The 25,585-nt window shown below is 37.3% G+C and overlaps 1 protein-coding gene across 2 annotated transcripts in view; it reads right to left on the minus strand.

The window, feature by feature from the left end:
* Positions 1–25,585, minus strand: part of DPYD (dihydropyrimidine dehydrogenase) — a 365,931-nt gene that overhangs the window by 152,858 nt on the left and 187,488 nt on the right. For both annotated transcript variants that reach the window (XR_011325793.1, XM_069789317.1), the window contains exon 13: positions 21,930–22,145. Coding sequence is in view for 1 of the 2 variants with exons in the window: in XM_069789317.1 (XP_069645418.1) it covers positions 21,930–22,145 (216 nt within the window). In the remaining variant the exon portion in view is untranslated. The remainder of the gene's footprint in view (positions 1–21,929; positions 22,146–25,585) is intronic.

Genomic DNA, 25,585 nt, shown 5'->3' on the forward strand with positions numbered 1-25,585 from the left:
TTGATCAGCAGATTTCTCAGGCTTGGCGGGGGGGGGGGGGCGGGACAGTGTTGTTGGTTTGTTGCTGTTTTTTTAGAGGAAAAATATATTCTTCAGCTAACAAAGAAAATTAGAAATAAGAATATAGCATGGCAGAAGACACAAAATAAGAACATCTAGCAGCAAGCTCTTCAGAAATTTTCTATCCACGACTTTTTGAGAGATGATACAAATTCCAACAACAACAACAAAAAAATCTAATTTCTCCTTGACACAAATGCTGCTTTTTCTGAAGGTTTTTAGTTTTCCATTTAATTAAGCAACAACAGCTTTAACAGTGCAGCATTTTTTTCTGGACTGTGCTCTGCACCTCCCAGGAGACAACCCCATGAAAAACAGTCACTGATGAAGAAGTCAGCAGCAGATGGTCAACCTTGCCATTTTAATTGAAGCACCGAATTCAAAATACCAAAAAAAGCGCATCATCTTTAGAACTTTAACCTCAGCTCCAAGACTACACCTGAAGGTACTCATTGTGCTATATGGACTGTACTGGGATCTACTAAGAAACCAGATCTTTCAGAAATCACTGCTTCAGACCATATGAAGTGAGATGCTTGAGACTATCTACAATGAAACAAAATTCTATACCATAACAGCACTGAAAATCCCTGAGGTACTAGGATAGAACGTCTTGAAACTGTGTAAAAACTCAGTTTTACTTTGCTACAAGTTACATCTTAGCATCAACAAAACGTTATTTGTGTAGCTTGGATGAAGTATCTGATGAGCTTTATTGAAAAACCTAAACTCTGTATCTGTAACTCACTTACGTTCCCTAAAATATTGACAAGGCATTTCTGGATAATAACACAGAGCAGATGCTCACAAGTGATCAACATGACAAGACTGGGTTCTATTATTCCACTGCAAGCAAAATGTTGCCGTGCTAATGATTTGAGGGGAACAGAATGGAATAAAGTAGGAGTACATGGATAAATAAAATATCTACATGGATTACAGCTTTTGGTCCGTACCCTAAAGTGAAAATTCTGTGGCATGGCTTCTAAGGACCTGTGTACATTCACAAAGGTGGAAAATTAATGCATAATAATTAAAATACACTAGTCCAGTTTATAATGCTTACCCTTAGGGCTCCAGTGGATTTAGATCATAACAACTTAGCTTGCCTTAAGAGATTAATTCTTTTACAGACATCTAAAAATATTTGTCCATTTTCAGCTGTCAGGGACCACCACCATCAAATCAGTGATCAAAACTCATTGTGAAATGTGCTTAACTGACCAAATAAAGGAGCAGCAATTCTTAAGGTTTCATTCTAGACAACTGCTATTGAATGGTCTCATGAAATGGGAAGGAGAAGGCAGTCTGAAAAGTACGAGTCTAAGAAAACCAGGCAGGAGCCAACATAGATAAGACCCGATAAAAGAAAATAGTTAAGACCCAGGGAAGAGAAGGAAGAATTACATGGTATGTTTGCAGCAGCAAGTCCGGGAGAGTCACTAAAGGAGTTATGCTTACAAGGAGAATACAAATGGATTCTCTTCTTGTACTTTAAGAGGACGCCAAATTAATGTAGTTTTTCAAACATCATCATTAGAGACAACTCAATGGTTTTTTCTCTGATACTGTTTTCTAACTGCTAAAGAAAATACTGTAAGAAGGCAGTGGGGCAACATCAGTAGCGGTAGGGATGAACTAAAAACCAAGACACAATGCCACAGAATTTGCTCCACTAGATAAAAAATGGGAGAGAATTGCAGGCAGTCTCATAATTGTAACAAAATCCCTGACAGAAATAGCAAACAAAGAGAAAATGGGTTCTTTAAAACACACAACATCTAGGATTTTCCACTCGATGTATAGATATAGAAATTAAACAAAACAAAAACCCCTCTCTAACACAGGAATTCTAATGTCTGCTAATTAAGCGTGTAACTTCACACTTGAAAAAAGCAAGGAGGTAACTATTTATTTAAGAGACAACACTACATGGATTAACAAAGCTCCTGTCAACAACTCCGGACACCTGTACCAAGCTCACTTATTGCCTAATTAAATATTAACATGTCCTAATAGAATCTGTGGTATAATTTTAATTACTGTTTTCTCATAGGGAAGCCATATAATCAATGTATTTCTAGCTGTTCCTAGAGGCAGCTTTGTAAAACTCCATTAGTAAATTGTGAACCATCACTAAAATATTTTCCTCCAGACTGCTATAAGTAAATCAAGACTATTATATTCTCCTAGGAGGAGGGGAGAATAGATGCTTCCCTTTAAGGGGAGAAAAATACAATTTCTTCAATAATCTAGAAGAAAAATATTTTAACTACAATCATATTTAAAGAGTTGTTAACATTCTTGCACAAAGAATCAACATTGGGGAGTTACAGAACACCAAAGCTATATTTAAATTTATGTATAATCCAAAATATTTTCATTGTTGGATTAAGTAATTAGGAGGAGAATCACATGACTCTCTTGAAGAATGTATTTAAATTTTCTGCTGGGGATGAACTGCAAATATTGAGGTACGTTTTGTACCTACCTGAAGCATTTTCTTTTTCCATTAGGATTAAGAATGTTTAAATACTATAAACATTGATTAGCATTTGTGTATATTTAGGGGTGAGAAATTCAAGGAAATTACACCAATTCTATTTGGGAAGGTATTTAAGTAGCTAGTACTGTAATTTTCAAAGTATCAATTCTCCAGGTGGCACTAAACAATTTTAAGTCATAGATAAAGGGGTAAAGGGAAGGTGGAAGGGTTTCAGTATCTAGAGGAATATTTTGGTTTACAGCACAATGATAATCTATCCATAACAGTTCTACTTTGATAACCTGAGCTCTTAAATGTTAATTTTGTTTTGAACATACTCCTTCTATATTTTCCTATATAAAAGTCCTATTGAAGCCAAAGGGTCTTTTGCATGAGCAGGGATTGCAAGGCTGAGCCACCTACCATTCTCAGAGCCTGATTATATGTAGATCTGGATAACATAATTGTGGGAAAAAAACAAACCATGAAAATATCAGCCCCTATGAATTTTAACTCAGCACTTTAACATCTTGTAAGAGATTCAAACCAATTTTAAGTCAGCCCTAAATTTTGGCCAGGATCTTTAAAATAGATTTTGAATTTTGCTAGAGGCATCATCTACTTTAAAATCCATGAAATAAAACTAGTATTTTCCTCTTTGTATTGGCTACCAGAATGGGGGCACACATAAGTACTGCATGCAAACTGTTAAGATTTTATTTTCGTAGACATAAAAGTAGTTGAAATAGTATCAGAACAGATTTAAACTGAAAAACAAAAATCAAATAATTGACAAAACTTTTTGAAATTACCGTCCTGTGAATCAACTGCAAGGAATCTCAAATCTCCCACTCCAAATTAAACTATCATCCTGACTTAGTTACCATTTTTGTAATGACTAGCAGGTTCTTCCTGACCCCCTGAATCATGGAATGAACTCTGCTAGCATGTTATGATTGATGATGATGCAGTACAGCTCTGGCAAGAAAGCCGAGACTGAACTTGGGGCATCGTGTACATCCCAGGGAGGGCCTTTGGGAATGCAGATCCTGGGTGGGCTGCACTCAGAAGGGTAGAGCCAGCACGTCAGGATCTGCCATCAGTCTCTGAGGGCACTGTGTCTTCATCCATCAGTCATCACAACAGGCACCACACATAGGCTCCATAATCTAGAGAGAGATGACTTTTTTCTCTCGAGAGCCTCAAAGTGGAGTTTTGCAGCCTGCTGGGCTGATTCTAGTTTTCCAGACTGAGCTCTTAATAAATAAACATTCAGTGTTTGCACATGTTTTAACTTCTCTGACAGACGGGAATCCATGTAGAGAAGTGCTGAAGTGTACATAGAATCTTTATGACAAAGGACAAGCTCTGATTCCCATCCGCTTGTGGCAGACAAAGAGGCCCCAATCTCAGTTCTGGTTTTCCTCCAGGTTCACCTGAAGTTTTCATAGCAGTAGGTTAATCATTGCCTATTAACTTTTTTAAATGACCAGGAAAAATGACACATTCTGTTGGCTTTTAAAAATCAGCCCTGTGGGACATAAAAGCACCAACTTAGTAAAGCAAAAAAAGCAAAGTTCACTAAAATATTCTTATAAGAACTGAAAGTAGCCATGATACATGGAAATTCCTAGCAAGATGATTCTCCTGTTTACCAGTGAGAATATTCTGAGCCGGCCATGTTCTTTCTCATTAAATGTATAATAGGTCCCAAACCCCAGCACTCTTTGTGGAGTCATTGCTCAGGTCTGTCAGTTAAGTAAATATGCTCGTCAAAGGATACAGCAGGCACACATAGATAGGGTAGACATGAAGTCTGTTCCCCTTGAAATCAATAGGAAGGTGGTTGCTAGAGACTACAATTGAGTTAGGGTTTCATCTGGGGAATCTGTGGCAAATGTTGCCACTACTACTGCCACAGGGGTGTAAGAAAGTATACAACGGCTGTGGCTAGATCTCTGGCACTATTAATGGGAAAGCCAGCTGAGATGTGCTGCAAAAGGCTTATGCATGCTCAAAACTGGAATACTAAGAATAAATCTGTCCTCAGCTAGAGAGGGCAGCGTGATCCGCAGGCTCTTCGTTTATTCCAGTACAATATTGATTTAACACTGGGACAAGGATTCAAAAGCCTTCTGACGCTAAACATAAAAAGTCACACACAAAGTTGTGTAAGGAAAATATGTTTTTTCGCCCCACAAGAAATCCTTGATTAGTGATAATTATATTAGTGATAAATAGGACATAGGGAATGTCTTCCCATCCTTTTTCCTACCACAGAACTGGGGAGTTTAAAGTGCAGCTTACTGCAAAACCTCACTGAGAAATAGGACATACCTGCTGCTGACAGGTGTCAGATCGCACAAGCAGTCTCACGCCAAGAGCAATGAAGCCAAGTTTGCATCAGGACCAAGATAAGCTCCACAGCACAGAGATGCAGCATTCCTCCCTGCAGCCATAAATCATTGATACTCTCTTCTCAGCCCAAAGCTGTATCCCCAGGTATGGAGATTAATCCATACAGTACAGTCAATGCTCACTCACATTAACGTGCAAAACAAGAGAGTATGTAAGCAGGTATGGATTGCATGTTTCTGCTTTTGGAGGCAGTAGGAATCTGGTTTTTTACTCTGCTTATCATAGACAACCTTCCCCTAGCTAACATTGTTTTATGCAGCCAGTACAGAGCAGGGCAGGCTTCTCTGCTGCACGTCTAGGAACAGCAAAGGTAAGACTATTTTATGCACGCAGTGATACAGCAGAAACTTTAATCCTTATGTTATTTAAATAGTATTTTGTAAACTACAATGCACAACACTGAAGTGCAGTATCCCAAGAATATCAACAAACTTTTTGACAAATTCTTAAACTACAATCACAGAAACTAGAGTCATTGTAGGAGGGAAACCAATTGGGCATTATACAAGCTCTTTATGCCACACATCTTTTCATGACTTATCTTCATATATTTGAATTGTATATAAACATACATGCACTATATACGCATATTTGCAAAGTAAGTTGCATAATTCTGAATTTGCATAATTCACACTTTAGTGAAACATTCTTTTATTTTGGTACTCTTTAACCTACAGCCTCCTTAAGGGAAAAAAACCTGTTTTAAATCTGAATCTTCCCATTATTCTATGATATTTAGTGTCACCGGTGATAATAATGCTTCTTACCTGGGCCTATTCCTGCAATTAATTTCATCTTCACAGTTCCCATGAACTCCAATATGCATTCCAATATGGCTTCATTGCCAGATCTGAGCCTTATTAAAGTAATACCATTTTTTTTTTCCTGTGAATAGAAAGATGCTGAGAATGGCTAACTTCCTACACATTCTCCATGTACAACCATCAACAACTCAGCCCTTTGTGAAAGTATTCGTGTATGAACATGAGTACTGCTTGTATTGCAGTTCTTCAAAAGTGACTTCTCTCACTGCAGCCATTCTGTTCTGTAGTAATATAACACAATTTGTTTGTGAAAATATATGCATCTACTTTTTATTTACACATACTGGATTCTATACCATGAACTCACCTAATTTTAATTACACATCATTATCCAGCGATACAGAGTTCCCCCATCTAAATTGTGAATACTAGCATCTCAAAAGATTTTTTTCTTTTTTAATTGAAGATAAGTTACCCCGCATTAAAAATAAATGAGCTATTTTTGTCAGTTGATTGGACACTGAATGCACATAATAAATCACTAAGAGCATTGTATTCCAGTCTACGTGCTAACCTTGAGCTGCAGTTTATCTGTTGCCTGCAATTCAGAAGACAATAAGGTATTTTACCCAATCAGCTGATCAGCTGAAGGAACTCAAAAGACTGAAATGGCTTTGAAACACACAGGCTTTTAGATATCAAATTACCTCTGGAACCCTCTACCCAGAAGTAACTCGAACAAAACCCATTTGAAATACAGCTTCAATATTCAAAAAAATCAATAATTTAAACCACAGGTTGAACATTTTTACTGCTTCCACTGCAGACTGTCGTTTTTTGAAATGAAAATGCTAATGGCACCAAAGGGGAAAGCTCCAGCCAGAAGAGATACATGTGTGCAGGCATGGATTGGCTAGAAAAGCCAGTTTGCTTTCCCTCCCTCAGTTATGTTTACATAAGATCTCCTAAAATAAACAACTCTCATTTCCATGACTTAAAAAAAAAAAAAAAAAAAAGTTTTTCTTTGTTGCACTTAATGTTTCTGTCCATGACAGCTTAGCTATATCAAGACACTTCACTATAAACATGTGTGCGGAATGCAAATACTACATCCTCAATTATGCTATTAAGTTGCATTATTTTGAAACAGGCACTAACGTCCTGCTTTGAAATACCAGCCAGCACACTGTGAACTCTGGTTTTATAGATAGAAAAGCAGGAATATAGGTGATGTTGTGTTCCAACAGCTACATGAGAAACAGGAAGCAGTCCAGTGCATCCTGCAAAAAACAAACAAGTATGGATGGTCCACTGCCAGTGTTAAAAGCTCATTTAAGAGCAGAAATGGCTGGCTGACAAAAGACTTCTTAAAAGATAAGGGAAACACATAAGGAAGAGGCATGGTGGGAATGTGAACCCTCAAATGTAACTGAAGCAAGCTACACATGGAGGATGTCTGACACAGAAGCAAGTCTCTCCTCTGCATGAATTTGACTGTCTGACAGATTATTAGCAGATCTTGAAATCTGTCAGTCTCTTTGTGTAGATACTGTTCCCTTTTGGTAATTTAAACCTCACTAAATCCTTGCACTCTCTGGCACTAATTTTTAAAATTATTTTAAGGGAGGGATGCATGAAGCAAAAAAACACACCAAAAAGCAATGTAATATACATCACAAGACAGAGCTTAGGTATCTACAGGTATGCGACTCCCAACACACACTAAGAACAATTTTTGTTACAGTAGCAAAGCATCGCTTCCAGTATTGAAGAGAGTGGCATAAGAAACAAGTTGTAAGATCCATGTTCTTTGGTTTATAATTTTAATACTTTACTCTCAAACATATTCTTACTCTCTCTTTCATATACTTTTAGAGTCTTCTCCAACCATAGGGTTAGAATGGAAAAGAAAATCTAAATGACAGTATAAGTGTAAAGTTGCTCAAGTAAAAAAACCTTATGTATTTGTATACATACAGTGTTACTGTACAGTGAAGATTAAGTTTGCATTTCCAGGTTAAACTTTCTGTTTCTAGAAAAAAATCATAATATTCTCTTACGAATTTTCTGGCTGATAGATTTGTTCAATTTTAGCCCAAGATAAATGCAGATTTTAAGCCTGGAATAAGAAATGATAAAAGTGTAGCCATTAAAAAAAAGTGACACTCAAAAATGCGTACTCCAAAAATTAGATGTGGACACCAATATTCTGCTCCCCCTAAAGGCACAAATGCAAAAGTCCATAAATGTAAGCAGAGAAATTAATCTGAGTTTAAATATACCCAGAATCTAGGAAAATAAGATTTTGTTTACTTATGTGTTAGAGATCTGCATTACTTTCATGTGAAACCACCTATTCCAGGTACTCCTGGCAGTCTTCAAAATAGACCTCCTACACAATAGTAGCAATCAACTGACCTTCCGAGAACGCTGCTCTTGGCAGCAACATAAACTTAAACAGAATAATAAAAAACCAGCAGCAACTAGGAACCCAATATTCACCCTTTCCTCAAGTCTTGCAAAGTTGAGGAGGAAAAACAAGCTCTTCAAGTTTGTGCTGGAGTTAAGAGACTCAGGCTGTTAAAGATCACCCCGGGGCAAGAGCTCCAAGCATATGCAACAACAGTGTTCAGATGAACTGCCAGCATCTCCTTCCTCTCCATCCCAGTGTACTCAAAACAGCCAGTATGGGCTGAACACATTTTTACTTCCCCAATGAGGCACTCTGTGGCGTTCAAGCCGTGAAGTTTGTCACCACTGACAATATCTGGAGAGACTTAAGATGCAGTCCCATATAGCACACAGTGGCAGTAGGTTAATCTTGAAATATAAAGCATGGCTACTCTTAGCATGGCCTGCATTCAGAAAAGAAAAGGGGTGTAGGCTCCTGGCTCTTACCTGCTGCTGCAGCTACAGCCTGGAATGGAACTACATCCCTCAGCCGGAAGGACTGATAATTCTCTTGCCGTAGCCTCTGGATGTTTCCTCTAACCATCCCAGCATTACTCCTATCTTGTCTGGATTGACTTTTGCTCAGCATGCTCTCAACCATGCCCCAGTCTCCCACAAACACTGAATAATGCAATCAACTGCTCAAGCTAAATCAGCTGAGAGTTATAAAGCTGAGTTTCGACATATTGAAAACACTTCAATCAATGTCACTTTACTAAAACTTCTCTATGGCTTGATATACACATTAAATAAAATGGTGGCAAACAGGAACCATCCTGAACTGCACAGGGAGAGAACCATCACAGGCAATAAACCTGAACATAACACCGACAATGCACTGACAACAGGCTCCTCTGACTCCATTGTTTAAGCGTGAGGTTTGAAATCGGACAATGAAGATGGCTTTGGGAAAGAATGCATTAGGGACACTTGGGCAATGTTTCCATTTTTGATTGAGTCCGCAATAAAATACAGATATATGATAAGATACAGCTACAACTGCATACGAAAATATTAACACATTTAAAAAAAATGCAATTTCTCAAAAAAGTTGGTAATTGATGCTGTTTAACAGCAGCATTATTGCCACACAATTTTTTGTTATTACAGATTGTGATGTTGCAATAGGGCTTTACATACATACGTTTACTATACCATGTGAATTATCAGAAACATCCTTTTCCATGTTTGTGTGACTTATTAAATCATAAATCATAATAGCATGTGCCAGAAAATCCTTTTGAAGGATGTAATAAGGTAACAATTATCCTCTGAACTCCCTTCTCTGCCTTCAGAGAATAAAATGCATTAGCAACATATCCATTTGCTGCCCCATGATAGAAAATGAAAGCAAGTGTGATGGTTGCACCGTATGCTTTCAGTTCCTGCAGTTGGCTGGTGAAGTGAGCTTTGTTCCCAAATGTGGTGTCAGAGACAAAAAGAATAGTTTCTCCAATATTTTTAAGAAATAATCCTTAAAAAACAGTAAGGAAAAACGAATTGAAGAGGTTTTGTTTTGCACATGTACAGATGGATGTGGAAAAACATAGATGTAAATATCAAATGTAAATTTAAAATATATTTTATTTGGAAGAAAATTAGGCACATAGGGCATCCCTGTATGGTTTAGACTTGAATCAATTAATTACACCTTTTTCACAGAATTCACAGAATCTGATGCAGGGGAATCGTAGCATTTTATTCTGTGCAAATATACACAGAGGAGCAACATTACAAGTATTGTTATAATCCCCTCAGAGGAGGCTTAAGGCCTTCTAGACCAGCCTATCAGTGTTCGGAGTCCCATGTCTGATGATTGGCACAGAGAGAATGCTCTTAGTGTACCATGATTTTGCTCAATTATTTTTAAAGGAAAAATCATAAACAAAAATTCACAATGTAGAGGGTGCTACATAAAGGCATTATTAACTGTGCAGGTGCAGGGAGGTAGAAGCAGCAAGATCACAGGATAAAAATGGCTTCATTAATTCAAAGAAAGTATAAATTACTCCCTCAAATTTTGATTTAAAAAAAAAAATCTATTTCTATGGGAGAAAAAACATATTTGTAGTTTAAATTAAAAAGAAAAAAATAAACTCAAATCAACAGTTTCAGCTGCAATCCAGATCTGGAATTCACTCAGTTTTCTTTTTCGTTTCAGGAAGACACTGTGCCCAAACCATATATTGCAAATGTTAAAAAGTAAAAAGATGGGGACCTCTGAAACAATGTATCATTTCCAAGAGTGAAAGCGGATATTAAGCTTCAGTTGCTCAAGTGACATCAAAACATTGTTAACAAATAAATACATATACACTTACTTTCTCCGTTTAGCTCATGATATACAAAAGAGCTATTTTTTTTCTGAGATTTTGCAGATACATAGCTCAAAACTAAATCTCGGCATCATGTGAAGACGCAATCCTGTATTGTGCTATGCTGATTCTGCGGGAAGCTTACATTTGTAATTAACTTTAAGAAAATGCACGTACTGCATTGTTTTACTGAATTACAAATTTAAATCACAGAGAATTGATGCTTTGCTGAATTGGTGTCTGTACTCCTGTACTGTCTAGGTTCTCAATATTCGATACTCCCAACAGTTTCCATCAGCTTTGGGTGGGAATCTGGAATCTAGATACTTTCATTAATCATATTATAGCTATGCATAGTGCACACACATTTAATTCAGAGCATCATTATGACCTGTTCATGCTCTGCCACATCTAGGGATGGACACAATGCCTAATAAGGATTCAGAATACCATATATGATGGTTATGATGGTTGGCAAGCATCCTTATAAACAACTATACTTTTTCAACATTGACATACAAGTAGAGTATCTTGGGAAACAGGACCATTTTGTGACTCCACTAAACAGATCACAATATAATAATTACTGCCATGGTCAAATTGCGCATGTTAGTGAAGTCCTTTACATGAGAATTTTGATAGTCTGTGTTTATTAGCAAAAATTTTAATTATTCAAAGTCCACATTCTGACTAAAATATGAGAAAAGCATGTGTCACTGCTTTTCTAACATTACATACTTAAGCCTTACTTTATTTACAGCTTTCAGTAGCTTTCAGCTAAATTTCTCATTGCACCCGCTGCCACGTAGCTGGAGAAGGCTAACAAACCCCTCAGTGTTCACATGACAACCTTTGTGCAAATGCATCCTTATTCTGTCATCTACTGGCAGCGTGCTTCCCAGTCATGTTCTCTGCCAGTCCTTACCAGTTTGCCAATTACACAAGCTGCTTCCCAGACATCAGACAAAAATTCCACAAGACTGCTGTGCGAGCGCACCCTAATTAACCATCAGCTTAATTAGACAATTTACTGTGTAATTAGCAGGCAATTAGTCAACACCTCTCAGATCTTATTGACTGCTGTGACAGCCTTCCTTAGTCTACACATTCCCATACGCTTCCACAGCCATGATCCCAGCCCCACCCTGTACGACAGCAACCCTTGCAAGGGAAGGAAAATCATATTACATAACAAGGGAAGAGGGAGAAAAATCAATATATAGCCTGTTCATTTATTGAACTGTCTTCTAGCCAAGACTTTATTTTTTTCTAGCAATAGAAGGTCACCTGCTAACAAAAAACCACCCAGCTACAACATTAGCTTAGGTCTTTTTCATTTGTAATATGTTTTAGGATTTTTTTTTTTTTAAACTCTTATATTCCACTGAATTATCAGAGAAGTCAGGCACGCAGAAGTTAAGGAAAAAAATAATTTGTAAACTTACTTACATATTGTAGGTTTAAGTATATGGCCAAGAAGAATGAAAAGGTGCTGACAGCTGCTTTTGAAAGCTATCGCTCGCACTGTAATTAACTGCTTCAAAGTCCAAATTACATCAGGAAAGTCAAAGTAGATTACTTTAAAGTATAAAAAGTCAATACTTGATAATAATTCAACGACATTAGTGTAATTCAGTAGAAATAATTTTTTGAAGTACTATGAAATCCTCCACACAAATCTAAAGTTGTATGCCCTTATAATACATGATGTGAGAATGTACAATTAAAGACTATCATAATATGTATATTAGGGAATATTAAAAATGTGTGTTCCTGTTTTCTTTCTCTATAGACCAAAAATTGGATTTTGCAATTAGCTGTGACAAGAGCATTTTGGATAATTCTTAAAGTAATAATTCCAAAGTTGATGGCATGGACACACTTGTCTCCTGCTGCAATTAACTCTAGAAGATTTACTCACAAAAATCCTACACTTTCTGACTGAAGGATGGAGTTCCACAAAGCCACAATCTCTATTATAATAAATATTTAGATAATTATAAATCTCAAATAATTATAAGAAATGTTATTTAGAATACACTCACATACATATTTGCATAAGTAATAGGTATTTTAACATAAGAACCTATCAGGTTTTTTAAACATATGGGACTTCATTCTGCTTTTGCAACAATGTCAATGAGGAGCAAATGCAATTATATCACCATGAGATTCAAAAATCAGCTCTTTGCTTTCTTTCTTAACATCTTGTGTGGGCAAATCAGCTGTTAAACACAGCCCTACCAGTTTCATTTACCAAGTGGGAACTCAAGACCTGGGATAACGCAAGTGTTTAGGAGAAGCATATTGCCTTTACATAAACGCTACACTGGTATAACCAAAAATCCCTTGAAAAATGATTCAGCTAAAACCTTGTAAACCCGTGTGTGGAAACATATGCCAGTTTAGAGCTAGTTATATCATTTCAGCTTATGTCTGCAAACTTTTTAACACAAGCTATACACCACCACATACACACTTGATATTGATTTAAGAGTGTCCATGTAGAGTCAATTTGGGACCACATTTCTGCAAACATGTTGCAAGGTTGCATGGTCCAACTGGGCATCTTTGGGCAGTAGCTGTTGCATGAGATGCGCTTCAGCTCTCTTATGTTTTTCTTGGTGGAGATGGGGAAAAGTGCTCATCCAACAGCAGGGCTGCCACTTAACATGCACAGCTGAAGCAAGAAACAACTAGCTGGTGCCCAGGGGAGAAGGCATGGTGCTGGAAGCATGTCTTCCCCAATACATTTGCAGCCTAATGTCTGTGGGCGGAGGTGGGGTCCCAAAGCATCACCTAGACTCTTGCAGAAACCAGCGTTTAACCACAGCTATCTACTTCATGTATGGATTCTGAATGTAGACCTCTGCAAAGATGCTCGACTGTAAATTTGAGCAACTGAAGCATAAAGACCACTTTTCCTTTATTCCACTTCAGTATCTCAGTAGACCTACTGAAGTCAGGATTGCATTCTGGATTTTCTTGTAATTCAAATGTGGAAATGAGGAAAAAACCCCAAACTCTGACACACGCACTTAACCAAATGGGGAAGAGGGGGAAGTCAATGACTTGACAGGAGGGAAACTTCTGAATTCTATAATGGCAAAATAAATATTTCATTTTTTTCCTGGACATCTGTGGTTTTCTATTGAAGTGCACCATGACAATTCCAAAAACTAGGGAAGTTTATGTCAGTGACACTAAGAAAAGTCCAAAATGTTAAATATGGCCTTATGCTGTGATCATCTTGGATAGGCTTTTTTTAAATATAACTATTAAGAAAAATATACTACAGCTTTTCTAATAAATTATTAAATACATTAATGCCACTTAAGAAAGTTATATGCAGTTGATTGTTCTGAAGTAAGCAAAATACTAAAAAGAGTTTGCAACAAATCTGAATTGAGAATGAAACTTAAGTGTGAAAATTCTAAATTTCAGAATTACATTTGGCAATTTCTAGCTTACATTGAAACTGCCTTTTTAGCTGAATTCCTTTCTGACACAAAATTGTTTGAGGTATTGCCAAGTTTACCAACAACCTTCAAGGGCATATAAAACAACTACAGAAAATGGTATCTGAATGATACTTTACACAAGTATGTTACGTATTTGCTTTTTAGAATCCTGTTTATTCAGGATGTGATATTAAAAAATGTTGAGTACTTTAGATGCAGCCATCAGAAGCTGCAGATTCTCAGCAGCTTTGGAACATCGTGTATGTGTGCTCTCTTTGTCTCCCTTTTGTTAAATATTTGCAGGTATTTTCAGAAGAATGAGGTAAATAAAGCAAAGGTAGTAAAGAGCAAAGCAGCTTCTTCAAAATAAAAAGAAATACTGTTCAGATATTTAGCCTACCGTAAAATTTGCATCCATTTTGTTTGACTGATTGGCTAATAGTTGTGCTATGAATAGAAATCACATCTTCTCTTAAGTACTGGTCACTTCCAGAACACCACATATTATGCTGAGCAGGAATGAACACTCCTACTTTTGGCAGCTATTTTTTGTAGAAAGGCTTCTGTAGCAAAATACTCAGTATTGCAGTATACGCTCTTCCGAATTTTGCTGGAACTGCTTCTCAGTTATGCCACTCTAAGTGCACAATGAGTTTCATTAAAATATGCAACAGTTTTCAGATTAAAAACTACCTAAAAGACTGTTTTACTAGTCTTTTATGTATAAGCTGCCTAAAATATTCAAGCTCAAGGTTAAGGATCAAATTTACACTTTGTACATGTTAGTGCAATGTTTTAAACCATTGGCTCTGGAAGAAAAAGACATGAAAAAGAAACCATCTCTAAATACTGCGTAAAAACCAAACAGATGAACAGAAAATGAATTGCTGGCTTAAAGACTCTATGGAACTTACGAAATGAGCTCAAGAAGCGTAAGACATAAAAGTTACAGCCAAGCTTACTCTGCTCCATGAGGGTGCGTGGAAGGAAAAGAGAAAATATGGAAAGCAACTTGCTGATCCTCTGTTTGTAAAAGACTACCCTTTAGCACAGATGACGTTTACTGACTCAGTGCTTGCACACCTGCATGACAGATCCCGCTTCGCCTTCCACTGATGAGTTGTCACATTGTGCTACATGCCTTGAGATAACAGACTTCTCCATGAAAGACTCTGTGCTGTGGCTCTCATTGCAGAAGAAATGCAGCACTTCTGCAATATTTAATGCTACAGGAAGAGTGGGACTAAACGTTTGCCCAGAGGTTTAATTTTTATCATGACGTTGTAAAAAGTTTTTGATATCTAAAGTAATAAATACAACCACAAAGAGAGCGAGAGATTTTTTACAGACAGTTGTTAAATTCTTGCTTTAAAAATGCAGTTCATTATCTTCAACATTCAAAGTATTAATTGGTCAAAATACTCAGACTTACTAATGGTAAAAACAGATAATTAAAATGGTCCAAACTGCCTCACTTGCAAATTCATTGGTGTCAAGAAGCATGCCTGCAACAATTTAAGGCATACATCTACTTGGTGCAGACTTCAGCTGTGCTAGGAAGTGAGTTGGCTTATCAATAATGACTTGGCTAAAGTTCTCAGACCCAGACTCTTTGGCCTATCTGCTTTCACTCTGTTGTTCAAGCTGTGCTACATCCCTCCAGACTGGGATTCCTCCAGGGTGAAGATGTGCCAAGTCCCTACAGCCTCAGGTGTACGGATTGAGGAGAAAGGATGGTCAAACACAGTCCCCTCCAGTTCCTCAGACAGCAATTTTGAAGCTATTAAAGTTATTAGCATTTAAAGAGAGCCTCCAGGCTTCTTTAAGCTGGGTCAGGGATAGGGTAAAACTAAGTAGAGATGAGTTATGGCCCTGAAGTTGAACATATCAGAGAAATACTTTTTCTTGAGCAAAAAGGAGGAAAATCTGTTTTCCTGCCACTTACTCAGATTCACAGAATGATTTGTTCCTTTTTTGTAGCCAAATAACACATTTTCTGCATAAAAGTATTCAACTAAAATACAACATCGTAGCTACAGCATTTTAAAAAATAATAACTACATTCTATTGCATTTCCCTAGAATAGTCTTTTACCTCCCCTGTTAACCTTTGCTAATTTTATGCAGTGATCTAAATATGTAAAAATTGGGGAACAATGAAGCTGGTATTTCTTATTAAAACTCTTTTAGAAATATGGAACAAAATAAGGTACATAAAGAACTCAAAAGAATATTAAGACCAATACTAATAATTTTAACATTTGTAAAACCAAAAAATAATTCTACTCACAGAATTTTGTATGCTAAGCAAACCTGTAAAATGCACGCTTTTCTGTTCAAAAAATGTAGTTAATAAAAGTTGTCTGATGTTATTTAGTAGAAAGGCAAACAGTCCTTTTTATATTTGACATTAACAATCTGATCATTTGTCTCCCCAAAGAAAGCCCATACAGCTTTCATACAGACCACACAATAAAGAATAGTAATATTTCTGTTTACTGAGATATCAACTGGCATTTCGTTGCAAGTCAATGGTCTATCTTTGCTACAGCATACCAGACCTCAATCTGGCATCTACAAATGTCAAGAGTATAAAAAAAAATTATAGGATGGAAATCAAAAGCATGTTCTAAATTCCTAAAAAACGAAACAAAGTTCACCTAAACATATTTGCTGCAGAAATCAGTACAATATTCAGCTGTCAATCTTGAAAAACAATGAGGGAGCAATGCTGTCAGTAGGACAGGATAATAACATTTCAAGCAGATGTTCAGACAGGGCTCTAATTCTCACTGAACTCCCTTGGTAAGCATTTAATTTCTTTATCATATGCAAGCTAGGCAAATTGTACTTCATCAAAACTGTATTGTGAAATATTAATATTTCATATTATAGCAAAACTCCATAGAATAACCTTTGTCATATTAAGAACATCAGAATTTCAAATGTCATGGTTCTGCATTTTAATGCATCTTAAATAGCTTTTTGGCTTGGCACCATAAATTATAACTAGTTTAATCTAAATTACTATGCTGTAATATCATACAAAAATATACATTTTGTAATACAGATTCACTTCTGTGAAATACTAATGTTATGGAAAACAATGCGTCATTGTACCATGATTCTTTTACCACCTTCAATTATGAAGCGAGGTGCGCACAGTGCAAATGTACATAGAGAGCGCTAGTTGGAGCCTGAATATGTATATCGTAATAACAGCACATAGAAATGCGATATATCCTGGCTAAATCAATTAATTCTCTACCAGCAATGGTTTTAATTTAGAAATGGTTCTGAAAAACACATTGTAAAATCTACATCAGTGAATCGTATAAACATATATTACGACTAGAAAGTTTTCTCCACTATGGTTTAGTTCAAATTTAATCTAGTTTTAATTGTAGCTTTGTTTTTAAAATCATCCATGCAACTTGCTCTATATATAATGAAAAAAAAAATTAAAGATTAAAAATGAAGTTAGTCTGCATGTGGATTTCTGCCGGTTCTCATAATAAAGGCAACTGTTTCCACGTTATTGAAAGCGACAGCATCACAAATCAATGCATGTCACAACAGAATAAAGACAGATGTATCTGATTAATCAGAATTAAATTTTAGAAGTGAAAGAAGCATCTAAAAATCAAAGCAAACATTTCTGCTATCCCAGTTGTTTTTTTTCCTCTTTCTAAGCAGCCCATACAATGCAGTGAGAGAACAACGAAGCCTGAATTCTGTTGATAAAACCAATTTCTGCTATAAACTTCTCACTGTGGTAATGGATATAGTATGGAGATGTGCACACTTCATATAACCTCTGACTTATTTTTGTACTATGTTTATACAAGCTTTCTGATTATAGGTTTTAATGCAAATTTTGTGTACTAAACAATACTCACTAATAAATTACAAGTAAGTAAACCAGCTCAGTATAACACTTCTAATAAAAAACTCCCACTCACAGTTATTTGTTTAATCAATGCAGTATCTCTCATTCTGTGGGTAGTTTTCTGTTCTAAGCTCTAAAAGAAGTAATAATCGGTATTCATTTATTGTGGGCTCTATGATATGTAGCTCCCCCATTTCCCTTCAATAGCTTGCCAACAAAATTTACAAATAACATGTTGCAGCACATAGTTATCTGAATAAGACAGAAATACTATTTGAAACAAGAGAGCAATGAGCTATTGATCCTGCAGTCAAAAAGGGAAGACATGAATGTAGGAAAAGGTGTGTGAAGGGACATATTTATTCTGCTACCATTTGTCTTTCCTAGTGATAGTCCATTTTAAAAGCAGTTATTCTCATTTCTGGAAGAAATCAAATCTACTTGATACTAAAGCAGCTGTGCAAAGATGCTTAATTTTCTAAATAAAATTCTACAAGTCACTATCTCCCTAACAGATACGTACAGACACATACAGGTACAGTACTTTATAATTAATATTTGCATTATGCTGTAATATCCAGTACCTTCTAAAATATTTAGTGTGCAGTATATTTAAAGGTATAAATACTCTGAAGGAATTTCAGCTATTTCTCATGTTAGCTTTTTTTATGTTTCAACAATAGTACAGTAGTATGCAAGAACAACTTTTGCTGAATCACTCAGAGTTGAAATCCTCACCCTACAAACAGAAAATGCTACACAGGTTGTCATGAAGGCAATTATGCAGCAAAGTATGTGGGTGTTTGAAAAGGGAGTGAGCATGGCATGAAACAGTTAGTGCTCTGCTAACTCCCTCTGTGGCAATATGTGATGCTTTCAAGGTGAGGCCAAGACAGATGAGAGTTGAGAAGGCTGGGGGAGTAAATTATGGTCCAGGGGCTACAACTGCAGCACTGCTATCCAACAGTTCCCCTATACAGGAAAGTATGGCCTCTCATGGGCTGCAGGGATCCCTAGCCTAGCATTTTAGAAAAGTTTTCTGTGCTAGGTAGCAGAATAGGGAAAAGGAGAGGAAGTTTATATGAAATGAATCCTCTGTCTTATGAGAATCACAGCTTTCCAGCCCGAGTCCTTTTTATCTCTGTCCTTGGATCTCCTTCTTCCAAGATTTATCCTGCTTTTCCTTCTGATCTTATTCCACTACACAGTAGTTAATGCATGGAAATCTGTGGTTAGGCTGTATATGCTTCTCACTAGCTATATGTCACTCAACTTTAACCTGCATCAGTCACTTTTGCTCAACTGCCAAAGGATGCCCATGGTCAATAGGGAAGTCACTGGTTTCCCTATCAGTGACTGAACACAGTAGTGAATTCAGTAATCAGGTCTGGAAAAGGAAGCATTTCTCCTGCTGCTAAGCTCCCCTTTGCCACACAGGGCTAACTATTGCAAATAAGTAGGAAGCCCACAAGTTAAACCTAACCAGGACAGATAAAATGAGGACACAAGAGGGACGAACACAGAATTCTGCTTGTAACACATACTATCAAGGCTGAAGTGGAGGAGCTTCAGCTACCAAAACCTGTGTCTAGCGAGCTCCCCTTCCTCCCAGAAGCTGTTCCACTCTTGGGAACTGTACTGTCTGGGGAGCAGCTCTGCCTCCTCCCACTGACTCTGCAGGCTTAGATAAGGAAATCTTTGTTTCCTGGTCCTGCTACTCAGTTAGCTGTGACTAGCCGGGCAGGACAGCTCAGTCTGAAATATCTACTTCCATAGGTACTGCAGCCCAAGAAAGCATTCTGCTCCCTGTTTGAACACTGTGTGAGATTTATGACTACACAATCAGAAGCTAAGTTTAAAGAAAAATAAGTTAGCACATTATGCCAACGTATATTATTCCAAACTCTCTGCCAACTCCTTGTTCTGCATTAAGTCAACAAGAGCAATCTTTGTGTAGTACTCGTTCACATAAGAACTGCTGTACCTCAGTGAGCTTTTCTTCCTATTTGAATTTTTTTTTGTAGCATTAATTACCATGATACCATTATAAATAAAAGCAATTTTATTTCTGCAGCACCTCGCAGCCAAGCATCTCAAATCATGTCATAAATACTAAGGCTTAACACCTGTGGGAAGTGCACTGTTGGGAAGAATACAATAGTAGAAAAACTACAGGGTACTTGGGTGGGACACAGTCCTACTGCACACAGCAACACGATTCAAGAGTTTAAGCACCAGAGAAAGACTACTGCCTCTTATTGAACTTTAGAAGAAAGCTTAGCTAGAAATCACTGGACTAGAATTCATCCAAAGTACTTTCCTGAACTTCTCTTTGCAATAAATACTACCTGCAATATTTTGCATTTTCTTGCAACAAATATTAAAAAAACTGTATTTTGTAACTACTTAAGGTACTTGCTTTTAGCAATCCTCTCATTTGAAAGATCTCCACCCGATTCACACCTCCAGAGCACGGCATCCAGTGGAACACTTTGCAGTTGCCATTTGAGAAATGACTCAGAGTCTGCTGCTTAGTGGAGTACCAGCATCACTTCCTACAACATGCATGTCTTTCCTCCTGAACTCCCACCAAAACTGGAACTCAGCCAGCATCTGTTTAGCTCTTGAGATACACAGTAATCAACGTGCAGTCTGGCAGGACTGCGAGCATACCAGCAATAAAACTGACAAATAAATAAATCTCAGTACTTTCTATGAGTTGCCTTTAGCCCAGGCACTGAATAATTACAGCTGACGGTATGTTAAACACGTAAGTCAGTTGTAAGAACACTTGAATGACATTTATGTCCTAAAAAGCATTTTAATAAGAAACCCTGTGAAGTAGATTGGAATCCCCATTGCAATCCAGAACACCTACTTCCTTCGGGCTACTTCAGGCTTAAGTGACAGCGGAAGCCAGTCTGACATATTTTACAGTATGCTGTAGTAATACAGCACTTTGTCCTTAGACCTTCCTCATATTAGAGGGCCACGCTCTATAGTTAATTCACTTATGGTACTTACCATGTAGAGGTGGCAGAGTAACAAATGCACCTTTTCTCTTCTGCTAAGGTCTCCATCCATCAGTGCACTTTTACATCCCACCTCTGCACCAAGAATAAAAGCCCTTTGTTTCCAAATTCATCTCAAAAGCTCTCTTCAGCCCACGCTCCTGTTTGTCACTGGTTGACAACACATTACCATTATTCACACTGTTACTCAGGCCTATGCCCAAGGACTTACCTTTGATCCTCTTCCTCTCTCCACAAGTCAAACTATATCTACATCCCAGCTCAAATCCTGTTTCTTTTCTCTGCAATACATTTATCAAAACTGTTATTTTCTTTCACTGTCTAAACTTCTTGCTCAGTCTCATTTTGCCATTTTGAATGTAGTAACAGGAAACCCATCCTGAATGCAATTCTCTGGTCAAACAAGCAATTACATACTTTAAATCTACACCAAATGCTTTATTTTAGGTGCCACACTGAGCCATAGCCTTCAAGACTTAATTCTAACTCCTTCCTCTTCCACTACCTGTTACTGAAGGGTTATGTCACTGTACTACAAGCCTTGAGCACAACTACTATTCCTTCCATAGGCTTGTTTTATGTTGCCTCCATCTTTCTCTTCCACTACCAGCCAGCCTCAAGCTTACACCCACATTATCACATTGCAACTGCAACTCAATTTCAATGGCTTATCTTGGCAGTCCTTGGCACAGAAGCCAGCTTTCATGAGTTGCGTGATAAAGCTGTTACTCATTCCCTTTGCATTCTGATCCCTCACAGAAAACATTTTCACTGCAATATTTAGAAAAAGAACTATTACCCTTACTAGATGGCTACTATTAAAAGGCTGGGGAATATAAGGGAAGAATGTAACAGCAAACAAAACCAGGAATTGTGTCACCTTTACACTGCACTGTTGGAACCTCCCAGAGTAGTTAACCTACACAATGTACCATACACTTCCCTGCTATCTTTATGCTAGCTAGATTTAATAGTGCCATTCCCAAAAGATTCAGATTTTTCAAACATACAAAGAAATCGTTACATGCTAAATACACCTTAAAATATTTCCTTACCTTATCCAGGGAGAATGTTTTAGTGACAGCAAAGCCCCATCCAGCTTCAAAAGCTCTTCGAATCATTGAAGAACTAGTAGTAGGGGTTGCACTGGCAAGGCCAAAAGGATTTGGAAACTTCAGTCCAGCCATTTCTACACTGATGTCTACTAAATCGATAGGAGTATAGAAGAGTGGTAGTTCTGGAACAGTAGAAACTGCAATACCATGTAAGGACTGTAAAAAACAAACAAAAATCACAGACATTTTTGCTGATTCATTTTTATATAATCTATTATTAACCCTGATAAAGGAATAATTAATATATAATAACCCAAAGCTTAAGTATTCTATTATGTGTTCAGACTTGGAAATCAGCAAAACAGGCAAACACTTGCATATGTAACATCTTCTGTCCAAATAGCATTCATGCTGAAATATTATGCCATGCTGGAAATAACTGAACAATAATAACACTGAAACAGTTATTTTACATCCTGTACTACTAGCCTGGTTCAGTCCAAAGGTTTGTTCAGCCATTCTGAACAGCCAGTTCTGTTCCCTACAGCAGCCAGCAGCAGTGAGATTGAAAAAAAACCAACAGGGTATGCGCAGACGGACCCTTTCTAGTTTTCTTCCCAGTTGCCTATCTATAAAAAGTGTAGGGACTTGTGAAAAATGAGGGAAGGCATCCATGTGCAGGATCACTCAGCCCTAACTCAATGTATTTTGAACTCCTGCAACTTTTTTCCCCCCTTTTAAAGATTTTATCTCGCCTATGCAATGGGATACGTATCAATATATGCAAAACTATTATTGTTTTAATATTTAATTGTATTAACATGAATACTTTAAGGGTGACAAAAATTAGACTCTGATTTGGGATCAAAGAACATCATACACATTACGGCTGTGACACCACAGTCACTTTTGTTTTCGTTTTGAAGACAGCCTTTTCTCTGGAGAGTCCGTGAAAAGCTTTCAATGTAAATGTTCCATCTAATACTGTAAAAATCGTAGAGAGAAAATCTTTTTCCATGTATGGATACTGAACAGCATCCTAATCAGGCTGTGGTAGGTAGAAGTAAAATCCTTGCTGACTCAGATGGTTGACTCAATAAAATCAGAAAGAAATAAAGCAGGGATTTCTAACACAGAGAAGCCCTACACAGTCTGTGTTCCTAGTAAGATCACAGCAGTTTCTTCTACCCTTAAAATGAAGATTTCGTCAGCAGGACAAAAAGAACCACTACTGGAGGTGTGGGGAAGATTTTCTGTAACAGAGTAAAAACCTCAGCCACTTACAGATTGCTGCCTTTTGGGTTGTTTTTTTAAAGGAACTTACTTATCCCATTTTTACCTGTGAAAACTAATAAGCATGGATGGGATGAGGGGTTTTTTTGTTTGTTTTAGTGCCTTTTGTTTCCCAGGCTGGTTCAAAACCTGAACGTTCACATGTCTGTTTTGTTTTGGGACTGCCTGGACTCACGTCTCAGATTCTGACTCCAAATCTTTGATTCCTTGGACAGAGAGAATACATTTGGGGGTCAAATTTTCTCATGGCTTAAAAGCACTGAAAGTAGTGGAATTGTCCTAACCTGAATGATGTAAACCTAAATGCATTCCTAATGGTGGACATTTTGAGAAAAGCTAATTTTTAAAGATCCCTAACACTTGGGTCCAAACTCCCTTCAGTATCATGACCTCTCTCAGCTAGCAGCTGATGCAGCCACACTTTATAAATAAAGTCAGACATCCCCTATTTCCTCCCTCCTGAATGCTCACTGCTTCCTCTGTGTCATACTCCACAGGGCTGTTTTCCTACACCAGGAGAATCTGAGTTCTTAGAAGACCAATCAGCCCAGCAATCTACATCCCAAAAGCTTTTGCTAACTGACAAATCAAAGAAAAGAAAAGAAAAAAAGTAATCTTTTGATTATTTTGGGTTTGATTTAATCTTTAACTATTTTTTAGTCTTTCTTAACTAAAATTTCAACTGCAAAACGTTGTTTGCAATGCCAAAAACAGAACTTCCTGGATCACATGATTGAAATTAAAGCATTTTTAAAATGTTAGCACTTTTTGTCTCCTACATATTTGGAAGTGGGGCAATCTGCTGAAATCAACACTGATATACTGAACTCTTACAGTGCACTCTGATTTTGATTCTGTAAGAATGACAGCAAAGAAAGACTTAGGGAAAGGTTTTTGGCCAATTCCACTCTATGTGCACATGTGAGTAAAAAATTCTCCATTTTGAAAGCAGTTATTTGTTAATTCATTTGCTATCCAGAATTGTTCAAATGTTCTCTGTGAATGTCCTTCAGTCCAAGGATTGCTCAGGAACTATTAATTGCTTGTATAACTGTAAATGTTGATTGCTATAGACAGATAGACAGACAGCTTAAGTGCTTAATATGCAGCTTAAGTTACATTGTATTGTTTCTTTTTGCAGGCAGGACAAATTAATCTCTAAAAGTTGTTCTCACCTAAAATGAGTGTTGCTTGGAAGTGATTCTTAACTAGAGACCCCAGATGAGCTTTCTGTGATAAAACAGAATATAAATCCTATACAAGACAAAAAAATAAAATCCACCAGAGCAGTGAAAGACTTTTGAACCAGGTGGTTGAATACACCTATGTGAAAATAGGCCTCGCCTCCTGCATGCCTTCATGCAAACTGGTCATAAGGCAATTCCTAAACCGTATGCAAAGAGGCCTATTCTTCCTGCCAAACTTCCCTCACAAAGAGCAAAACCACAAACAATTCCACCCAGACACACTCAAGCACCACAAGATGTGCCTAATGCTTTGTTAATGACAAGTTGATGCAGGTGGAGGTGGCAGGGCGAGGACTGAAAAAAGGTTTCAATGGAATAAACCAAGTCTTTAAAAACACACAGGGGCAGGATGCAGCTGAAGGTTCAGTAGCCAGTGGCTGTACATCCTCGCAAATTTATCTCTCTCCTTCGTATCAATTCCCTTTTTGCTCTATTTAGTTTTTTTGCTGTTTTTTCCTTTCAGCACAATACTTATAAAAGAAATAAGCCCTGATGCGTTGCTTTCTACAAAGCAAAACTTTTGGCAAACTAAAATGTTTTATAGCTTCCTGAAAGTAAAATCCTCTTTATAATGAAGGATTTCCCTGACATTGCACAAACAAATAGGAAAAGAAAGCCTGCAGGCAAGGGTTTATTTATAACAACTCTTTCCTTGATTTGTAAAAGTAGAGGACAGAAAGTGTGGCCCATTCTTCCCCTAATTTGATGCCAACCAGCTGAGCTACCAATATTGCAGGTACTTACTGTTCCAGTCACAGCAACTTTTTGGATACTGGAACAGGGTGCTGAAAAATCCCCAGCACACTGCATGCAGTGGCCCCAGCTTGCTCTAACCAGGATATGCCTAGAGGCAAAAGCGGCATAGTCTGTAGTGTAGGGCTGAGAGACAGGAACTCAGCTTTAGACCTGATACAATTTGTGACACTCATTTTCTTTAGATGGAGAAAATTCTTAACCACAGCGATATGGTCTAACTCCATTTTCAGGCCCTTAACAAAGATAGACTGTGAAAGTGAGTAGTTGTATTACTGTTATTTTTCACAAGTAATAGAGAGCCTTCTCTACAAATCCTACTGCCTGGAAGAGTTATCCTGAATACTTTCATCTCACTCCTGC

The sequence above is a fragment of the Haliaeetus albicilla genome, chromosome 8 (genome assembly GCF_947461875.1).
Source record: "Haliaeetus albicilla chromosome 8, bHalAlb1.1, whole genome shotgun sequence".
Taxonomy (NCBI): Eukaryota; Metazoa; Chordata; class Aves; order Accipitriformes; family Accipitridae; genus Haliaeetus; species Haliaeetus albicilla.